Source organism: Eurypyga helias, unplaced genomic scaffold (assembly GCF_000690775.1).
Source record: "Eurypyga helias isolate BGI_N326 unplaced genomic scaffold, ASM69077v1 scaffold2169, whole genome shotgun sequence".
Lineage (NCBI taxonomy): Eukaryota > Metazoa > Chordata > Aves > Eurypygiformes > Eurypygidae > Eurypyga > Eurypyga helias.
The window spans coordinates 124,063-144,661 of NW_010271177.1; the positions used below are offsets into that span (position 1 = coordinate 124,063).

The 20,599-nt window shown below is 35.9% G+C and overlaps 2 protein-coding genes across 2 annotated transcripts in view; both read left to right on the plus strand.

Moving 5' to 3' along the window:
* Positions 1 to 1,619, plus strand: part of CCDC141 (coiled-coil domain containing 141) — a 57,946-nt gene extending 56,327 nt beyond the window's left edge. The window contains exon 26 of the mRNA XM_010158694.1: positions 1,337 to 1,619. Coding sequence (XP_010156996.1) covers positions 1,337 to 1,619 — 283 coding nt within the window. The remainder of the gene's footprint in view (positions 1 to 1,336) is intronic.
* Positions 1,620 to 17,273: 15,654 nt separating this feature from the next.
* LOC104514891 (titin-like) overlaps positions 17,274 to 20,599 on the plus strand; it is a gene marked incomplete at its 3' end in the record, with an annotated part of 84,317 nt that continues 80,991 nt past the window's right edge. The window contains exons 1-2 of the mRNA XM_010158695.1: positions 17,274 to 17,484; positions 19,676 to 19,779. Of these exons, the coding sequence (XP_010156997.1) occupies positions 19,689 to 19,779 (91 nt within the window). The remainder of the gene's footprint in view (positions 17,485 to 19,675; positions 19,780 to 20,599) is intronic.

A 20,599-nucleotide genomic window follows, 5' to 3' on the forward strand; every position in this document is an offset into this window, starting at 1 on the left:
ATGTAATATAAAAATACATTAAGATGAATTTTTAGAAATTCCCTGCCAGAGGAACTAGTGACTGAAAGAGGGGCAGGATTTCAAGATTTTGGTAGTAGTCATCTATGTCTTGGCATATTTACCTAAATTTTTACCTCATTTGCCATTTCTCCACTTATTCCATTAGACTTTCATATGGAGGTCTTTATTCTGATGTATTAAAATTAGATGTTCCTCCTATTGGAAATGTGTTGATGTTAAGATTATTATTACATGTAAAGAATGAGTAAAACTATAAGCTTTTTGTAAGCTGAATTTTATTCTGTTGCGCTGAGGAAAAAATACTGGACACGGCAAACTTGGTGCTCTACTGTGTTGGTATCAATAAAGCTACTTTGTTTCAAATCCTGGTATTCTACATTTTAAGGTGTATTGGTGAAACAAGAAGGACCTTCAGTTTCATTTTGTTTTAATAAAGCATTACTTTATTTTATCTATGTAAGTTTTAGCTGTGTGTATATATATAAAGATACATATACACAGTTGGTATGTGGTCTTTTAAAAATTAACATTCAGCTGAGAGAATTTTGCAAATTAGAAATTTATTAAAACAAAAAAAATATGAGGTTCTGTAATTTGAGATTCTCCAATACCATGTATTTTGTACTGATGTAGACATTTTATTGGATGGACATGTTGAAAAGTATTTCTGTGGCTGTGTTAGGTTAAATGTAACTTATGCCAGAATATCACAAGGCAAGAAGAGGCAGAATTTTCCCTTGCTTGCAATATGTAAATCAGGTGTTCATACCAGTACATGATGACAGACCCTCAAGTGCTGGAATATCACATCAGTTCTCTGAAATAACTCCTCATGTATTGTTTTATCCTGTTTGATGATATGAACTAAGTAAATGTTAAGTGGGTTGGGTTGGAGGAACAGGTCCTTGACTGTTGTTTATACTGAAGACACAAGTTCAGCAAGTTTGTATGTTGCTTGTGCAGCTGAAGAGCCCATTCATGAGTTGGTGTGGATTGACTCAAGACATCACTAGCACAAATGTTTCAACACAATTGAGGTCTCAGGCCTTCATGCTAGTTTTACAGACACCAGTGAGATAACTATGACTTGTAATTGAAAAACATTTTCAAAACCACATTTTCTAGTATTAAGAATATATTATCCAGCATTTCAATTGTTTAATTATTCATCCATATTTGCAAATAACACTGAGGAATGAGAGCACAGCAGTGAGCTTTCTCTCTTCCTGTCACTATAGTGTTATAGAGGTTGTCTGAATTTATGAAGTTCTGCTTGGCATATAAATCTGACTTGAAAACTGACTCTCTGCTTCAGGTACAAGAAAGGCCAGAAACTGACTGCAGATGAGCACTTAAAGCTTTTTCAAAAGGAGACAAGGCATACTTTGTTCATTCAGAAGGTGTGTGATAAAGACGCTGGCCTCTATGTTGTTCGGGCTAAAAATTTGAACGGCACTATCTCATCAAGTGCCATTCTCCATGTGAAAGGTAACAGGCCACCTATTACAAGAATAGACTGGATAATGCTGTGTGTCCTTTATATTAGTGTAACACTAATGTACTGGCTATTCACAAAATACTGTTTGCACTGGACTTAATTCTCACATGCTAAGACAACATTAAATTTATTTTTTTACACTGCATCTTTCACAGTCTGTATCAAAGCACTTTTATGTCACACTCGATATATTGCTTGTGTCCTTAATAGCACTATTATGTGATTATTTTCCTTTCTGGTAATGATGCTGAGATAAAAAGGTTAAAAAGATTTTCTAGAATCTAAGGTGGAGCTTTGCTTTCTAACAATGCTGGCATTACAAAGTGTTGGAAACAGTTTTAACGGTTCTAGGCATTAAATGTCAAGATAACCCAGTTAGAGTGCTCAGATCAACATATATATTACAGTACACCTTTTTTGGGAGGAGGTGCGGAGGGTGTTGAAATGTTTTTTAAACATTTAATGTATTATTTCCAACCACATTTTTCTCATATGCTCTAAAATATATTTATATATATTTGTAGGATAAATCTGAGTAAAGAAATCATACCATTCATCATTGCAGTGGCATAGATCAGATTTAAATCTGTCTCAGCCCAGCAGATAGACTCCACAAATGAAAGCCGTGATAGTTCCAATAGAGTTGTGATCATTTGCACTTCAAAGGTCTGATTCAGGGTCACCAGGATTTGTGTAAGTTGCTTCTAGCATACAGTAGACCAAAAACCGCAAATGTTTACAAAATGAGATGTTCCAACATACCAATCTGCTTAGGTAGATGCTTGTGATACTTTCTGCCTTCTTTCAAAAGAGGTATAAATATTTCTAATGTTTAACTGAATTGCTACTATAAGACAAAATTCTTAATATTTCATGAAGTGAGTATTTGTGCATGTTTAAAATTTTTAACAGACTGATTTCAAACAGAATCAACCTAATTGGGGAAATACTCTATATTCACACCTTGTTTTATTTGTCCAGTAGAATTCTTCTGTAAGTTCAAAGCAGTAAATCCAAACCAGAACTTTGTTCACCTACATTTTACATTTCATTCTTGACAAGGATAACCACAAAAATAATTTATTTCAGTAGTAATTTAAATATTTTATAACAATGACATAATTAGGCCCGTCTAAGATTTCATTCATAAATCCTCAAATGTAACTTCATTCTTTAGCTCCAGTTGTTGTATTTGTACAGTAAAACCAATTGAAAAACAGCTACGTAATTTTTCCTGCATCTTTGATTTTCAGCTTTCATATTACAAGTCCGTTGGTGTGGAGAAATTATAGAGAAGAAATATTTACTTTCTCTTGCATAATTTGTCAAAATGAAGTAAGCCTTTTACTGTGTAGCATGCTACGCTATGACCAAGGGTCAGTGAGATTGAAGACTGACATTTAGATATTTTGGCCCAGTGACTGCAACTTTATTAAAATTCCTGTAACTTTGAAATAGGAGAAGTCCTCAAGGGAATATAACGTCTCAGCAACATGAGAGAGAGCAGTAGGAGGGGGTGGTGAGCAGATGGGGCAACAAAGGAAATTCTCATTAAAAGTAGTATTACCTGTAATGAACAATTTTCTAAGTTCAGCCATCTCCCCAAAATGTCGATTCATAAGAATCCTCTCAGGTATAAAAATCACCTGTTTTCCTAAAATGTACTTTCAATTTTGCAATAAAGCTGATTTTAATAATTAGTATGATTCAGAATGTTTCTATTTTCATAAAAGTGTAATTCAGTTTAGTTTTTTGCCCTTGTGACATTATGTACGGTTGTTTGGGGTTTTTTTCTTCTGAATTATGGTTTAAATTGTTCATGAAATGACCCTTGTTGCTAAAGCTTGTATTTTCCTTATCTATTTTCTCTTTTTTCATCATATTTTGAAAATACTATTGATAGTTCATGAACTGAACAAGGCATATATGTAGTTTATCTTAATAGATTTTTTCAATGCCTTGCTATTTGAGACTTGATTTGGGATTATGTGTTCCAGGAAGGCTTTCCGGATGAGGAAGCTGTATTGACGTGATGCCCCTGTAACCGTTTGCTGCTATAACGTGGTGTTGAAACAGTACCCATGCTCAATTCTATTGGTTGGAGAAGGACATTTTTGAGACACTTCTATCTAGAAAGCGACTAAAGGAAATCTGTTCTCTGCCCACAAAACTACAAAAGCAGAATGGTGGTGAAGTGCCATACTTGGTGAGCCTAAGACTAATTTTCCAGCCTGAACCATAAATGCCTGTTGAAAATGACAAATTAGGTAGCCCAGAGTTCAGCAGAGCCTCACAGAAGAAAAGATGTGAAATGTGACTTTTTTTTTTTTCTCTAACTATGTCAAGGCAAAATGAAACTACTCCACTCGAGAAGAGTAGATTAATGCAGAGTTTCTTTGTATGCCCTGATTAAAATTATATGGGTCAAAAGCTTAATGGAAGACCCCAATAAATTACCTGTCACCCAGTGAAGCCAGCTGCCTTTCTAAGAAAAGTGAGCCTCAGTTTTGCTGCTCAGTTCGAAACCAGCTGAAGTGGCTTATGGATAAGCAAGGTACTACTGAAGGTCTCAAGGTTTTAATGCTTTGCTTTGTAAACAAAGGTGTAATCAGTGCTGATTACTGCTGTGTTGGTGGTCTGGGTTTAAATATTGTCTATTTAAGGACTCTAATGAATGGCAACAAAAATTTGCTATTAATTTCCTGCTGTTTTCTGTTGAGATAATCTGAAAAGTTTACAACTTCTAAGATTGAGTCTGACAGTGATGTAGTCTCATACTACATAGTATTTATCTGAAAGTAAGCCACACTTGTTCTGTTTCAGCAATTATTTCAACATAATGCTTTCTACCCCACAACTTCCCCACCCCCCCATAGTTCATATTATGCCTGCTTCATTTTCTCCTCCTTTTAACCTGTGGAAACAGGGAAAATGCCTAGGTAACTTGTATTGTGGTTCTGCTACTTGTTTTGAAGTGCTGAGTTCCCCTTGCCACAGTTTTGAATATGTTACTTCAAGACCCGAAAATCTTAACATCTGCCCAATTTGCTCTCATAAAACCAGATTTAAATCCCAATCTCTCTAGCCTTACAACAAAAATATTATACTTAGGCATATTACTAACCTAGCCTCCCTTCCTCCTTCCCCCTTCCCCTTTTCAGACACCCAGTAAGAATGTAAGCAGCAAATGAGATTGCCTGACTACAAGATGTGGAGTTCCGTGAAGGGGTATTTACACAAGGTGCATAAATTTGGAGTGGAAAGGGCTTAATTATTTTCGTTTTTCAAAAGAAGCAGCCTGTCTGAGGGCCCAGGTGTAAGTCGGTAGGCAAAGGGAGGATGAGGCATTCCCCTGGTTGGCTTTGGATCAAATGTGGCTGGCGCTGCAATGGAGAACGGCTTCCTCTGAAATGACTGGTAAGGTATGCCTATTTCTGGACTGTTCAGTGGACACTCTGCTAGGGTAAGCTAGTAATCTGTATGTGTCTTGTGTCTCAGAGGAGCTGTGTCTTTAAAAATTACTGCTGAGATTTCCTTTAATGAGGCTATGCCATGGTATTCAAGTAGACTAGAGCTCTGGATTATGAATGTTTTAGATCAATTGAGTCATGAGACCCATTTGGTATTCCTTAATAAAATTCATTCTAATTGTGTTACGAGCTTGACTGAGACAAAAGCTCTAAACAACCAAGTGCAGTGTCTTAATTTAGAGCAATGCTGAGTAAATCCAAAGTCTCTGAGCAGTGTGATGTGAATCTCAGTTTAGCCTAAATTTTAAGAGATGATAGAGGGAAGCTGATAAACTTGATATCACATTTCAAAACATCAGAGATTAGAAATTATATGACAGAAGAGTAAAAAGTGCCTGCTGAAAATTGTTTGGCTTGAACTAGTACTACCTGTTTGTGAGAAAGGCTTGGGACAGGGGTGAAAGCTGTGTGATAAAGCCAGATGCAGGGGATGTTTCAACCTGTAGTTTTTGCATTGCTCCAGAGTGCTGAGTTTTCCTTGCGGGTTCCCCACTTTGCAGCAGAACTCTGCTGGTTCCTACAAATAACTTAAGCAATATATAATGTTTGACAAACTTAAGTGAAGCCAGCAGAGTGGAATTTCAATATCAGAGACTACCTGAAATGTTTTTCTTCCACAATGCAGGAAAAAAGACCTTCTAAGATTTGTGGTTCATGGGATGTCCAGTCAAGAAATCATTTTTAATTGACAAGTTGTCTTAGCTCTTTCTGACATTTCATTATGATATAATGGAAAAATAATTGAAGGAATATAACCATCCATTCTATTTTGAAGGTTGTCAGAGGATGAATGCAAAGTTTTACAGCAAACTTTGTTTCTCTGTTGAGTTCTACTCTGTGCCTTAAAAGGTTTCAGTAACTTATACTTCATGGTTTTCTAAGCATATATTATTACCTTTGCTTTCTAGAAATTGATTATTTAGTTTTTATGTTCTACTGACTTACCGATACAAAATCAAGATGGAATTTGATCATTAGCACAATTCCACTCAGATGATTTGTTTATTTGTTTGTTTGTTTTAAATGGTAAGAATCATCCTAGTATGAGATGCAGCCTGCCTTCCTTCACAAGGTAATAAAAAATGCACAAGTAATGGAATCCAGCCAAAAATACCACAATGAGTGGCTGATGCCCACTTAGAATTTTCTACTCGAATACAAGCTAATCATGCAGTGTTTGTGACTTATTGCCAGCTGCCTGCAAGGAGGAGGCAGGGGGTGAAAGCTTGGTTCTCTTGCTTGAAGTGAAGCTGCAGATCCAAAATTTCTGTGCTTCAGGTGCAAGCAAAGCAATGGTGGTGGCAGCTTGTGTGTGCTAACTTGCAACATCTAGGAACTGAGTTGGTTGAGCTGCTAGGACTGGCTATTACCAATCTCAGGTTTGCAAGAGTATGAGACAGTAAAACGCATGTTTCTGCTTTATATTGTGGCCTTGTTCCAACCGTACATGGGCAGGATGTAAAAGCAGCTAAGCTTGAAAGCTTATTGCAAGTAAGAGCTCACCTAAGCAGTGGATTTATTAATATGGTGGGTGAAAAGGTCTGCCTCACCATGCTGACAGTCATATATTCGGCAAAAATAACCATGACCTCAATGTATTTGGTTTAGAAGTTGCTGAGCACCTTTGTGAGAAGCGCTGTTTTTTGTTTTGCAACAGCATAAAGAAAAAGTTTTGGCCTAAAACAGGGGAGTAATGTTGACATAGTTGAGAGCAGTTTTAAGCTCTGCTATTTATCACACGATTCAGTAACTTAGAGTTTCTGAGAAGGCTGGTGATTACATTAGTTAAGTATTATGGGCACATGGTAGAATTTACAGTAAAGAGGAACAAGATGACATATTTTATGTGATAGAAATGCAAAATGTTCATTTTTGTTGTGGCATATGTCTTTGTGTGTGCCTCTGTGTGTTATCATCTGTGGCTTTGTATTTGCTGTGTCAAGAATACTTAGTCTGAGTTCTGAGGCCATAGTCTTTTTTACTGTGACTCTGGAGTTGAAATGTAAGTGGAACTTCTAGTAAATCCAGCTTTACAGCTCATTCAGTTACAATATCGCATGAAGCAATGCTTTGATCCCATACAAACTGATGCTGATTGAAATTTCTTCAAACAATTTTGATAGGTTAATTTGTATTTGTACTGTCTCAGATGTCATCTGTCCTCCCACAGCTGGCATGAAGCCAGCACAAATGCAGTATCGTGCCCTGGTTATGGCAATAGAAATAAAATTATTTTCCCATCGTTGTTATGAATCAGACTTGTAACGGATGATCTAGTAGTATTTTCAGTATTAATGATGGCCAAAATAATGATCAAAGAGGTAGAGAGATCACATTCTGGCCTTCATCATTGTTGCAAATATAGATTATTTCCCCCCACTCCCCCAGTAACATTTTTGAGTAGAAGAGTAGGGGGGGGTGGGGGAAGTGAAAAAAGCGTTTTCTACAACAATGTGCTAAATGCAAAAGTTTGCTCTCTTGACTGTCACTGTAAATTTGTGTGGAATTTTTATTCTTCACTGAAACACAGTAATCCACATAGATTTGCCTAATACTTACACAAAGAAGATGATTCTTTAGCATTACTGTGGAACTAATATCACTATGCTGATGCATGAAATTCTTGGGTGCTTAATATCCATGTGTTTCAACAAACTTTATATAATATAGATAAATGACATCTTCCTACCAATTGTCTTCCAAAAAAGTTATCCTGAATTCCAGGCATCAGTAAAGGCTCTCTTTGTAATGAAATGTGGTGAACTTTATCATTGTAGAGAATGAATTTTTTTTCCTTCAGTTGCTTTAGCTGTGCCTTTAAAAATACAGTGAATAATTTGTTTTCAGTAGAAGGAAAAAAGCCAAACTTCATACAAAAATTTGGACATACAACTCTACAAGAAGGAGAAGATTTAATCCTGCATTGCACTATACATGGAAATCCCAAACCACATGTTTGCTGGATGAAGGATGATATGCAAGTGCTATCTGGAGACATCAGTGTACGTCCTAATGTTCCTGACATATTTCTTGGGAGAAGGATAATATATTTTGCTTTATGCTACCAATAATCTCCTATGTGTATTTTATTGTTTTACAGATTGAGAAATTAGGAGATACCTATTACCTTTTTAAAAGAAACGTAGTCATTGCAGATACTGGGAAATATAGCTGTGTTGCCAGCAATGAAATTGGAAAGGCACACTGTTCTGCTTTCATTACAATAATAGGTGATTCATCCTGCCAGCTGCATGCTTTTAGGCACGTTGTTGCTGTATTAAATGAGCAACTTACTTCCACTTACTAATGTGCATGTTTTGTTTCAGACAAAACCCCAGAAATTTCCACTGTAACTCAAGCTAAATTAGAACGGGAAGATGGATGCTTTTCAGAAGTGAATGTCACCTCAGCTGAGCTAGTACAAGCCCATGACACACATTGTGTGTGAGACCAAAGGCAAGTGAGTAAACATCTCCCAGTACGACAACTTGCAGCTTACTCTGTGATGCATTTCATGATACTCAAATATCTGTAAGGACCTTAATTTACGAAAAAACCCACTTTTCCTAATTCTATGAATTTTTGCGTAATGTAAATGAAGTGCATAATGTGTGATTGCCTTTTACACCTAATTCTTAATTAGAAGGTCTGTAACTCTGTTAGATTTAAGAATTCGTAGTATAATAGAAAATTGAGTGTGTACAATGAGGTATTTAGTTTAAAGAAAAAGATTTTTTACAGTCTAGGTGTATTAATCTAGGCATTAATGTAAGGTTGAATAGCTCAAAGATACAAGGTATTCCAAAAGTTCAAATTCATACAACAACACAAAATTTCAATAAGAGAATAAATAAAGTTTTCTACTACGTAAGCATCTTTAGAAGAGTAAGTAGCAGTCCCAATTGCACAGGAACATTCATTGTTCATTAATTGATTAAAGATGGCAAAACTTCCATTGTGCAATTTCAGAAGATTAAATGAGATACACGACAATTCTTTGTGGTGACTTCTTGCACAACGTTAAATCTTGCCTCCTGAATTTATACTCTGATACACTACTGTAGTTCATCATTCTAAAACTTCCTGTATTTTGAGTAACGTATTCAGGAATGAGAGAGTTTTTATACCCTGTGACCGTTACTAATCAAGTGTACTCTGCTATTAGTTCACTCTTTCATAAGATGAGGTAATATAGGGATGTAGGTGGGAGTTAGGAAGAGATTGTGCACATAAAAACAAGACTTGCTGTCAGAGATTTTTCAATGGAAAATACCTGAACAATTCTATTGATAATATTTATTATACAATCCTAAAATTGGTAAGATTGTTTTGTGGTGAAAAGCTGATTTCAGGATGATACAGTAAAATAGCTTGCTTTCTAGGGTGTATGTGGAGCAGTGTGATGAAAAAGAGGCTCCAGAAGTCTCATGGCTTTAAAAAAGTGATGGTTAATGTGACCTGGGAAAGTGGTTGAGAATCTGTGGAATTCCTGTAAGGCTAGTCTTTCACAGTCTGCTCAAAATGTTCTGTTTGCACTGTGACATAAAAAAGCATTTGTCGCCTAAAACTATCTGAATATTTTCTGAACTTTTCATACATAGTGAATTATATGGCAAAAAAAGTCATAGAAAAAAGGAAGTGTTCTTTTGTCTTTAAGTTCTTGATGTTTGTCTACCTAGATGTAGAACAACATGTAAAAGGAAGGAAAATTATTGCATATGTTGATTCAAAAACTGTTCTCATTTCATCATAAGCTGCGTGAATACTTTCCCTCACATCCAGTGATCAAGCATTGATCCCGTATATTTTGTTCAGGTTTTTTTCTGTATTGCTGTGAGATGGAAAATATTCCAAAAGGGGGAAAAAAAAAATCAAATACAAGGTCATGTTAATTTTACCTAGGACACATAGATAATTTGGTATGTTTAAAACTTGCAGGTCATAGAGAAAGGTAAAATTTCTCATTTTTCTTCTCTCTTCTGTTCTTTATAAATAAATTGCCTTCTGGTTATTTGTTATTTTTAGTAGGATGAGTTTTAGGACATCTTATGTTCTGTCTGGAATCACTATTTGATCTCTAATTTTGTATTGTCTCAAGACCACAGAGAACAGTCTAAGCCAACCACCACAGTGTTGCTTATGAAAGGGAATGCTGCAGCTGTCACTATTAAAAATATGGGCAATATTAACTAAAAATATAGACAATACTAACTGACCTTTTAAAAACAGGTTTAAAGAGAAACTCTGGCTACAAGGAGTGTAACTTGCACTTGAGAGGTCACAAGAGATTAGCTTCAATTTGAAACGTGATCCTACACTTCTGCCTGCTGCAGAGGATCAGAAGATGGACTGAGCCACAAGATGTGCATTTCGTGAGGGTGTTCATGTTGTTTGCTGTGTCCACTAGTAGATATTGGCCAGGGGTGAGAAGAAGATGAGGCTTTGAGTTCTGTTCAACTTTTATCTAGGTTACAATTTGTACTTGGTTTCTTTATAAATAAATCATCAATGAAATTCACCTGTGCACAGCATTTATTTCAGTGATTTTCAGTTTCTTGCAGTTTTATTCTGGTTTGTTGGACAAGTCTAACAGAAGATGATGATGGAAAAAAGACAGCCTTTGAAATTACAGGTCTCCTTCATGATTCATCAGTAGCCACTCTTTTATTCTTCTACAAATTCCACCAATGCCATCAATTCCATCAATAGTTCTTCCCACTAGCTTATATAGAGAATTCATACACAAATTAATGAGAACTTAAACTGAGTTTATAACTCCAGAATTATTTGACTTGTTAAACACAGTGTTCATTACCTTATTTCTAACAGCTTTCAGGCATTTTGAGGAGGCTGTGCATCAAAAGGAGTGGTTACTAGTAATAGCAAACCTCATCTAATGCATGCTTAGTACCAAGAATGTTTTCAAGGAAGAGCAAGTCTCTCCAAGGCAGCATAATAGAGAAGTCTTCAGCTATATTGATTCTGCTTTCAGGTATGGATTATAGCGACAAAGCAGCCCATTTCTGGTTGATGTATGTCATTACAGCCCAATGGATTGACTATAAAGCCAGTTTCAAACCCATGGTAGTTTCAAAGCACATCCTTCGTTTAGCCAACCACTTTCCAATGATAGAATTCCTCAAGACCCATCCATGCTGGGTGTAAAGAAAAACTGAACTGATATTGAATTTTTGGATGGTAGGGCAGTCATTAGCATGATGAAATTGTTGTCTAAACCTGTTGATTCAACGTCTAGGTATCTTTTTCACTGTGCAGTTCCTTGTAGAGAAAGAGGAGGACTTCTGTAGTGTCATCCATCCAAGAAGTAGTTAAGAAAACGTCTCTTTTTGAGTGGCTGTTTGACTGGCACAATAGCCAACTGAACATCTAGTTAGACTTGTGAATAACTGTTCTTCAGCTTGCTCTTTCTGATTCAGATTTTCAAAGTCCTACCTAGCAAATGATTCATGCTACTCAGGCTTCTGCGTCAGTACACTGCGGATGGCTTGGCCAATAACACAGGTACATGTCTGTTGTACAACTGCCTATTGTGCAACATTCAGTCATTCCTTATATGAACATTGACTAGGTCTACACTGGGTTTGCACACCACAGCAGTGCACTCACACCTCACACAGAGCAGATAGGGGTTTAAGCCGTGCAGTATCTTTGTGCTTCATCCAGGTAGGTGTAATCTATGCAAAACTTGGACTAAAATAATATTTCTGAGAGTTGCTTAAATCATAATACCAAAACATTAAACTTCTGTCTCCAACAAGATGCAGGTTGGCTGATAGAAACTTAAATTTATCTCCAAATTAAAGTACAGGCATAGAGAGGAAATGAGCTGAAAAAAATATCATGTACATGTCTTCACCTGATCGCATAAATCACTTGCTTGACGTTATGGAAAAGTCAATGGCATCCTGCCTACAGAGGGGTCACAGGGCTGTGTCTATTTGCACATAAATATAGTAACTGAGGACTGAGGTTCTTGCTCTGCTTATTTACACTGTATCAATCACAAAGTTTTTTCCAAAATGGAATAGAAACAAATATCAAACACCTTGTGGATCCCATACAATTATCTTTCTGCTGTCTAAGACCCACCTTTGTATATGTTGTTTAGATATAAAAATTTCACAGAAAATACTGTGTTTCTAACTGCAGTCACATTCAGAGGACTGACAAAGCATGTGTCAGACATCCCCTCAAAATTTAAAAAACCCTAAAATGTATGTTCTTTTAGCAGCTGGAATTCACAAGTATAGCATATATGATTTCCTGCTTAAAAATTCATTCTGTTAAAGTGTTGAATTCAGTGCCTGCTGATCTTGGTTCCTCAGCAAATTTAAGGCATTGGGTTCTTCTTGCTTTTCCTCTTGCTTGTCAACCTGTAAGAACAACTTGAACAACTTGAACAACTTGAACAACTTTGAGGGGCCTTTTTTCCTCTTGGTTCACAAAACATTACTTTTTTAAAAAAATAGTGTTAATGTTTTTCTAGTTAATACATGATGCAAAAGAGAGATCTGTGCATCTATACTTATCTATGGTTTTCTTACAAAATAGTAGAAAGTGATGTTTATAAACAGATGAATAAAAGCCACAGAAACCTTCTTTTGCCAAAGAGGAACATAGATATTGCTCCAAGTGTTCCCAAGGAATGAATAAGTTATGAAAGATGGTAAGTGTCTTTGTTTCTTTTCATTTTATAAATCATAGATGCCCATTAATTTATTAAAAGTTCTGCAAAATTTGACAGGACATATGTATCTATTAAATTCTAAGGATAACCTTGATGTTAGTTAAAATTTGTCCCCAGTATTGTGATCTTAGTTATTATTTTGTGGAAGGAAGTAGAACAGTTACTGAATATATACTTTCTTAGGGTCTCAGGTTTTGTTAATAAGGCTCTTCTTTCTAAGGTGAGGTGCTGAGTAAGTAAAGGTTTTATTCCTTCCTTGTTCTGCATATGTGGATGTTTGGGGATGCTATATAAAGTAATAGCATACAAGAAAACCTTAGGAAATGTTATGTCTGTAAATCTAGTCTTTAGATATTTCTAAGGAGATGATATGAGTGACAAATATCAGCAGAAACCTGATGACTATTCCATACCCATTCAAATCTAGTCACAGTCTCCCGTAAGCTGTTCACATGTGAAATAGCTACAGTCGTTCTAAAAGTTGCTTAATGCCTTAGTTACCTTTTTTGCTCTGGGAGCAACTGATAGTGTCTTCTTCAGTAATAAGTAAAAAAAATTCTGCAAGCATGTTTTAGTTTGTATTGAAAAAGGTTAATATATCTTGCATAATCCATTACAATAGCTCAGATAAAAGATGTTAGCATCTGAGAATGGTGCAGCTTTACAGAAGCCAGCTACAGCACACAAACATGGATATTCTTGAGCAAGTATTGTATTTTATAGCCATTATTTTAAGGTTCTAAGGTGTCATTATGAAATATTGTTTATAGCTTTTGCAGGGGAAGGGGAGTTAATGAAGCTGGTGGAAATGCATTTTCATTTTAGGTGAGGATTTAAAGGTATAACATTTAAGAGAAGTTGTTTTTAGTTTAAAGAAAGAAGGTGAGTGGGAGGAGGGAAAGCAATATTTTTTCAAAAGACGACTATAAAACTGGAAATTGAGCAAGGATATGATATCTAAATACATTTTGGACTGTGTTTTGTCAGTTCTATAGGGACTTAAGACAGCATCTTACCGGTCTTATTTAAGGTGACTAAATTTCTTTCATGATTCCCTTAGTTCTGCTTATTTGGTTGGGGGGGCAAAGTAAAATGAAAATAGTATGTGAAAGGAGATATAACTGGCATTGTATAAGAAAGAATAGGACAAAGAATGAAAGAAGTGAGAGAAAAAGGAAGTAGAGAAGTAAATGGGAAAGATTCTGATTCTTTTAATGTAGTTTGTAAATCACCGTATGTAGAATATACTAAGAGACTAGGAAAGAAAGCAGGGTTTATGCTATATTGGCTGTGGAGATACAACACATAGTGCCCTACTACTGTTGGTCAAATAATGAAGAAAAGGAAAGGTGGTGATTTAAAAAAAAAAAAAAAAATAATTTTTACTTCAAAAAAACACATTGAAAGTTTCTTAAGTGGTAGTTTGAAGCTTTCAGCGTTCAGGTAAGAATTTGTCTTTAAGTTCTGATTAGACTCCTCAGCTTTCAATGCATCTTCACATGAGCCTGCTAAAGTAATTGTTCCTCTTGTGCAGTTCCACTCATCAAGATAATAGGATGACTTTAATTAAGCAAAGTGAATCACATACAAAGAGATTGTGGGTATCCACACTACAGTTTTTCATCACATTGAAGATTACCTTAAATGTATTATTGGCCTACAATATAATACATATATTGTAGTAAGATATAGTAATATATAGTTTACTGGCAATATATAGTAGCAGAGTGAGGCAAATGCTGAAATTTTCATAACAATCCCAAATTTATATATCTGCCTGAAAAAAAATTTCTTTGTTGCTTTCTGGATCTGATTTTTGTTTGATTTCAGACCAAAGAAATAATGTTTTTACCAATAGTGCCTTTGCTGCACAACAGGAAGACTGAAGGCATCCTTGTGCTTTTTATTATGAATATGCTATGTGACACTAAACATGTAGAAATCGCACTGGGCTGGTAGTCACTCTGTTAACAGAAGGAATGGGATATAAATAATCCACATTTCCTTGAGAACATGAGAGAATATGTAAGCCTACAAGGAAGCTGGGGGAGGACTTTTTACAAGGGCCTGTAGTGACAGGACATGGGGTAACGGGTTTAAACTGAAAGTGGGGAGGTTTATATTAGGTATCAGAAAGAAGTTCTTCACAGAGAGGATGGTGAGGCACTAGAACAGGTTGCCCAGAGAAGCTGTGGAAGCCCCATCCCTGGAAGTGCTCAAGGCTAGGCTGGATGAGGCTTTGAGCAACTTGGTCTAGTGGAAGGGGTCCCTGCCCATGGCAGGGGGGTTGGAATTAGATGATCTTTAAAGTCCCTTCCAACCCAAGCCTTTCTATGAATATTTCACCATTCAATTTAATTTCTGAATATACCAAAAAAATTAAAACATTGAGAAAGTACACATTTTTGTTGAAATGGAAGTGATTTATTAATGATCAAAAGAAAAAGTAAAACTTCTGAAAAAATAAATAGGGAGCAACTTTTTTTTTTTAATAGAATATATTTGGTTTATGTATTTGAATGCAGCAAAATGTTTTCCTTGTAACTTTCTATTATTGTCGTCATTTGTTGTTGCCTTGACTGAAACAGAAAAATTTGAACTTCCGGACATCTCATAACTTCAAAAGTGACAGTTTGCAGATTTCCTATAATTTAAAAATTATCACATGTTCATAAACTTTTTCACTGTTTATCTGACTTATACATTGTCATTATGCTGGCTGTGTTTATTATGTTTGCAGATACTAGTCTGTATTCTTTTTCCAAGTTTGGTTTTTCACTGAATATTTAAGTGTTCAACTACGCAGAAATATGGCCATCTGCTAATTTACCATCACTGATTAGGACCAGAAATTAGATAACCTTTACACAGATTTCTTTGGACATTTTGTGTCTTCTAGCGGAAGCTAACTTGTCATTCCCACTAATGCATAGAGCTGCATTTGTTATCATACTGTTATACACAGAGAATAGGCTCTCTGACATCTATTTGCATGAAAAAGTTAAAAATGAGCCATAGTACTCTGACTTTCAACCTCTGTGAGAGTCCAGACAGTACCAGTGTAGAAACTATTCCTCTAGTTTCCATTCCTCTTGTTACTGCTGCATGCCAAGAGTAGCTGTAAAGTTGACACGTTGTAGGATGGTGGGCAGATACAATTTCTGAAGATATTTTATGAGAACACAACAATTTCTCAGTTCTTTTTTTCTTTCAGATCTGCTAACTGTAGTATAATAGCCCTTTGCAGGAATCATAGCAGTGGTAGTTTCTTTCCTTGGCAATTTCTGGAACTCCTGCTGGAGGTTTCCTTCAGGTTGATTCCAGACAGAAGTGCAACTCGTAGAAAAACTCCAGTCTGTGTTTATTTCTCTAGGTATCCTCTGGGAGATCCTTTTCAGTGTGGATCTTTCTAAGAGCAGACCGAAGTTGTCCATTTACCAAAACAGCTAGGCACATGTTTGACTTTAAGCACATAAGTACTCTGAGGCAGCTGTGTGCTCAGAGTTTGCTAGATACGGCTTATATATACTCCAATTCATAGGGAAGGAAAAGGTTATTTTTAATAAGAAGGCAAAAATGGAAACAGGCAGATGTGATGTGGCAGAACACTTCCCATTCCAGCAATGGACAGGAGTATTCTTCTGACTCTGACCCCTGTTTTGGAGGCAACCAATCTAATAGTACAATTAGCTGCATAGACTGACAAAGTTTGACTAGTGGAAGTTCATAAACATCCATGCTGTTCCATGGATGATTAAATCTGTGGTCTGCACAAGGACTCCACAGGTCTAGAGAGAAAAAGCTGTTAACACTTAAAATCTGCTTTTTTTAGAAATGATAGTAGTTGTCTGTGTTAATTTACTTTAACAGAATTTATATTTTGCACTTTATATGTTATTGTTTGTTAAGCTTAACAGCTTGGAATATACAACAGAAAAATTTTGAAGGAAATGGAAAAAACCACCAGAGCACCAAATCTATATATTACCAAATACAATTTTAGAATTTAAAGTTATGGGAAAAAAATAATTTAAATGGTGTATTCTAATAGTGTGCAGCCACATGTCTGAGCTCAGCTTACTTATTTAGTCTGGTGATTGACAGATGCATTTGGTAGTTTCTTGGATGTTTTTGTAATGAAAGAAAGGCTGAATCTCACTGATATGACTACTTCTGAATTGTCTGTATTCTCCACTAGAATGCTTCTTCATTAATTTTTTTCTTCATGTATGACTTAGGAAATTTGCAAGGGCTTGTAAACTGCACGTTATAAACAAAAATGAATTATAAATAAAAATCTTTGTAACAGATGATGTTTCCTCCGTGAATCCCTTTTGTGCTTCCAAAATTAGTGTTGTCAATCAAACCAACGGGTGGGGTATGGTTACACAGAGTGGATCCCCTCTCACAAGATACTTTCTTTTAGGAAACCAATCAGAAGTGGCACTGACATGATGAGGCAGACCTGTCAGCCGAGCTGGGGTATATAAAGCAAAACAACTATGTTAGCACTTCTGAGCAGTCGTGCATTCCCCGCCTCGCCTCGGGTGTAGGGATTGCAAAAAAACAAAACTACACTGTCAAGACTGTGTAGTTTTGTTTTTATGATTAGAGGCTCTACAATTCTCATGCTGGGATGTTCTAAAAAACCTTACTCTGGATAAGGACGTCGTTCAAGAAGATTTCGTTGGGCTTAGCCCACTCTTACAGGCACTTTGAGAGATCAGGTTAGTAGCTTGTTTCTGCTAGTGTAATGAGTATTTTATCACTGATCAATAGTCCTGATATGATCTATTATTTACAGATTCACTTAAAGGGGGGTATAAGTTTCAAAGTATAGACATGGAGCACTTAAATTCTCTGTCAAGATTATATCTTAAATTTCTGGGAGTAAATTTTGATAACACTCAGAGAAAGTTTTTCCAGTATATTTATTGTTAAAGACTATACAAATTAGGATTTGAAAAGTGCTTGGAAATGTCTCCTTAACATAAAAAACTTCTTTCTGTTGGGAGTGTTCAAGGTTATGCTACTGAGAGATAAACTGAGAAGCTCCAAGAATAGCTCTGATAAAATGCATATGGTATCAGCTAAGCGCTGATGACTTTTTAAGGGAATCAGCTGCTAAGGTATCAATTACATGGCAGCTCTGGAACACTTGTCTGCTGTCATTCATAGCTGGGAAGGTTATTTCTGGAACATGACATTTCAGATGCATACTTTCAATTCTAATTATACAAAAAGCCTTATAAGATCAGATCTTCATCACCAAAATTTGCCTAAACAATGAAATATATAGACTTTGTGTGAACTCAATGACAATTTGACTTAATTAAATCATTTCCAATCTATGCTGGAGTCAGGAAATTACACATATATATATACATATAAGCTTTCATAATGTTTAATTACATTGTATGATTATTTTCATATACTTTAGCTGAGCCTTCAAAACATAGTACTGAAGTAGATTCTAGTGAATTACATGTGATAGATATTTGCCTTTATCTTACTTACAGAAAACTGGTGTTATGTTAGGATGAAATGTTGGTAATTTCTTTCTAATTTAAACTCATTTCCCCCCACCCTCAAAGCTGAAAATCTTTGTTAAAAGGCTGTTCCTCTATCAAGCTGGAACAAGCATGCGGATAATCACTAAAGGCAATAAAAAGCAGCTCAAAATCCCAATACAATGTCCAGTTCTGCCCTTATGAACTTATTGTACGTAGACATCAGGCACTGATTTCAATGAAAGAACTCACATCATGAAGAATTTTCACCCTTTTGAAAGGTAGCATAAATTTGGCTCATAGTGAAAGAAACTTCACTTTCTTATTAATTTTTAGGTTAAGTCTGGGACTTTCACCAAACCAGCTATAAAGGACAAATTAAACAACAGTAAATGTGTGAGTGAGATTGACTTGAAAAGATTATTGGTTTAACCTTTGTTTAGTGAGAGATTATATGTTCTCAGGGGAGTTTTTAATGAGAAAAATTGTGACTTTAATAGATGTATGATACTACTGTAAAGATAGTAGCTACGTTTTAAAACCTGCAAAATTCAACATTTGTAAATGTATATACGTTCATGCAAATTTAAAATAATGATACAGAGACTTTTCTAGTGGCAGTGTGCTCTTTCAAAGTAACATCTTGTGGTAAAGGAAGAGAAGGCAAACTATTTTTCTTTCAGATTTCACATGGGTCTGCAGTTGTTCAAACCATCAGTGTCAGTGGCTACCTTATATCCTAGCTCAGATTTCGAAGGTGGCTGTCTTCCCATATTCAAAATTCCACTGAGATACTCTCTAAGAAAGAATAGAATTTTATCTGCATCTTTACTGTCAATATGCTTCTGTGTAAAATGAAATTATTCACTACTTACAGACCGCTTTTAAAAGAGACCCTCCTGGCGTTTTCTTAATTATTAAAAGATTGTAGACCTTCACATCTGTTTCAGTTGCTACTTAGTGACATAGTTTAGTTGCCTTTCCATTGAGGAATGCAAATATTTTGCAATAACAAAACATTTTCAAATACTTCAAAGTTGTTTTTGCATGGAGATTATTTTTTCTTTAGGTAAAGGAGATCAGTGGACAAATAAAGACTAGATGACCTGCACAAGGTCATGCAATGAGGCAAGGAGAACTTCGTCTCCTGCTGCATACTTGTAATGTCAAATCAACACTTCACTAAATATGTTTCACTTCCACTCAGGCAAGTGTGCCCTAAGAGTAATTTGCTATACAACTTTGTCAAAACTTAGTCTTCTCATTTCACCAGGTCAATATGATTTAAAGTTGAGAAGGGTAAATTGTTAGGAAAATAATCACAAATATTCCTAAAATCTAGGAAGAAGTATGTGGGTATAATAACAATTTCACGATTGACATCTAATTTTGGTTTTGTTGTTTTCAGAGTGCCTGTAAAGATGACGACAAAAGCACCAACATTTACGCAGCCGTTACAAAGTGTTGTGGCACTGGAGGGTAGTGCCGCAACCTTTGAGGCTCATATTAGTGGTAAGGTTTTGATTCATTCTTGCAAGTTTTTTCTTTTTTTTTTTTTTTTTTTGGTAATGTTTATGCTAAGACAGAAACTCTTTTTTGAAGGTCATAATCTGACCTGAATGGGTAAAGATCAGTGCTGACATGTGAATATGTTACTGAACAGCACTGGAAAGTGCTGTCAGAAATCCACAAACACTGCATAAAGTTATGAGGCTTCCCAGGCAATAGCCAATCATACTGCCAATGAGACTGGTGTTTAACTCTCATGTATTTTAGAATCATCAAAATTGGGGCAAATAGTATTAAAAGTATATACATAAAAACACATACTGTGCTAATAAGGGAACTTCATATGGGTGCAGAGAGTAATCTTGATGATCTGACAGAATGAGTCAAGGTGCAAAAAGCAAGGCATATGCTAGTTCTTCATTGACCAATGGCTAGGCCTTACTCTGGCTAAACTATTTCTACTGCCTCTGCCTTTGAGTATACTTAATTCCAGAGTTCTGGCACGGGAGTCAAAGGTACAAAATCTAGGTCCATGTGGCCACTGAAGAGGGTAGAAACCCCCAGTTTGTTAGATAATTGTTGTGTATGGTGATCATGATGGTAGTACAAGGCTGGATTAATATGGACTGTTGATGAGATTTAAAGCTGCCACATAATTTTAGAGGATGCTTACTTTTGCCAGTCTACAAACTATTAAAACACCCTATCTTATGCAAAACCCCATGCAACCTCCCAAGATAACTTAACCACATAACCAACACCCTGTTCTAGGAGTGACTCTGACCTCGACAGTGACTAAGAAGAAATGACATGTGTTCCTGCT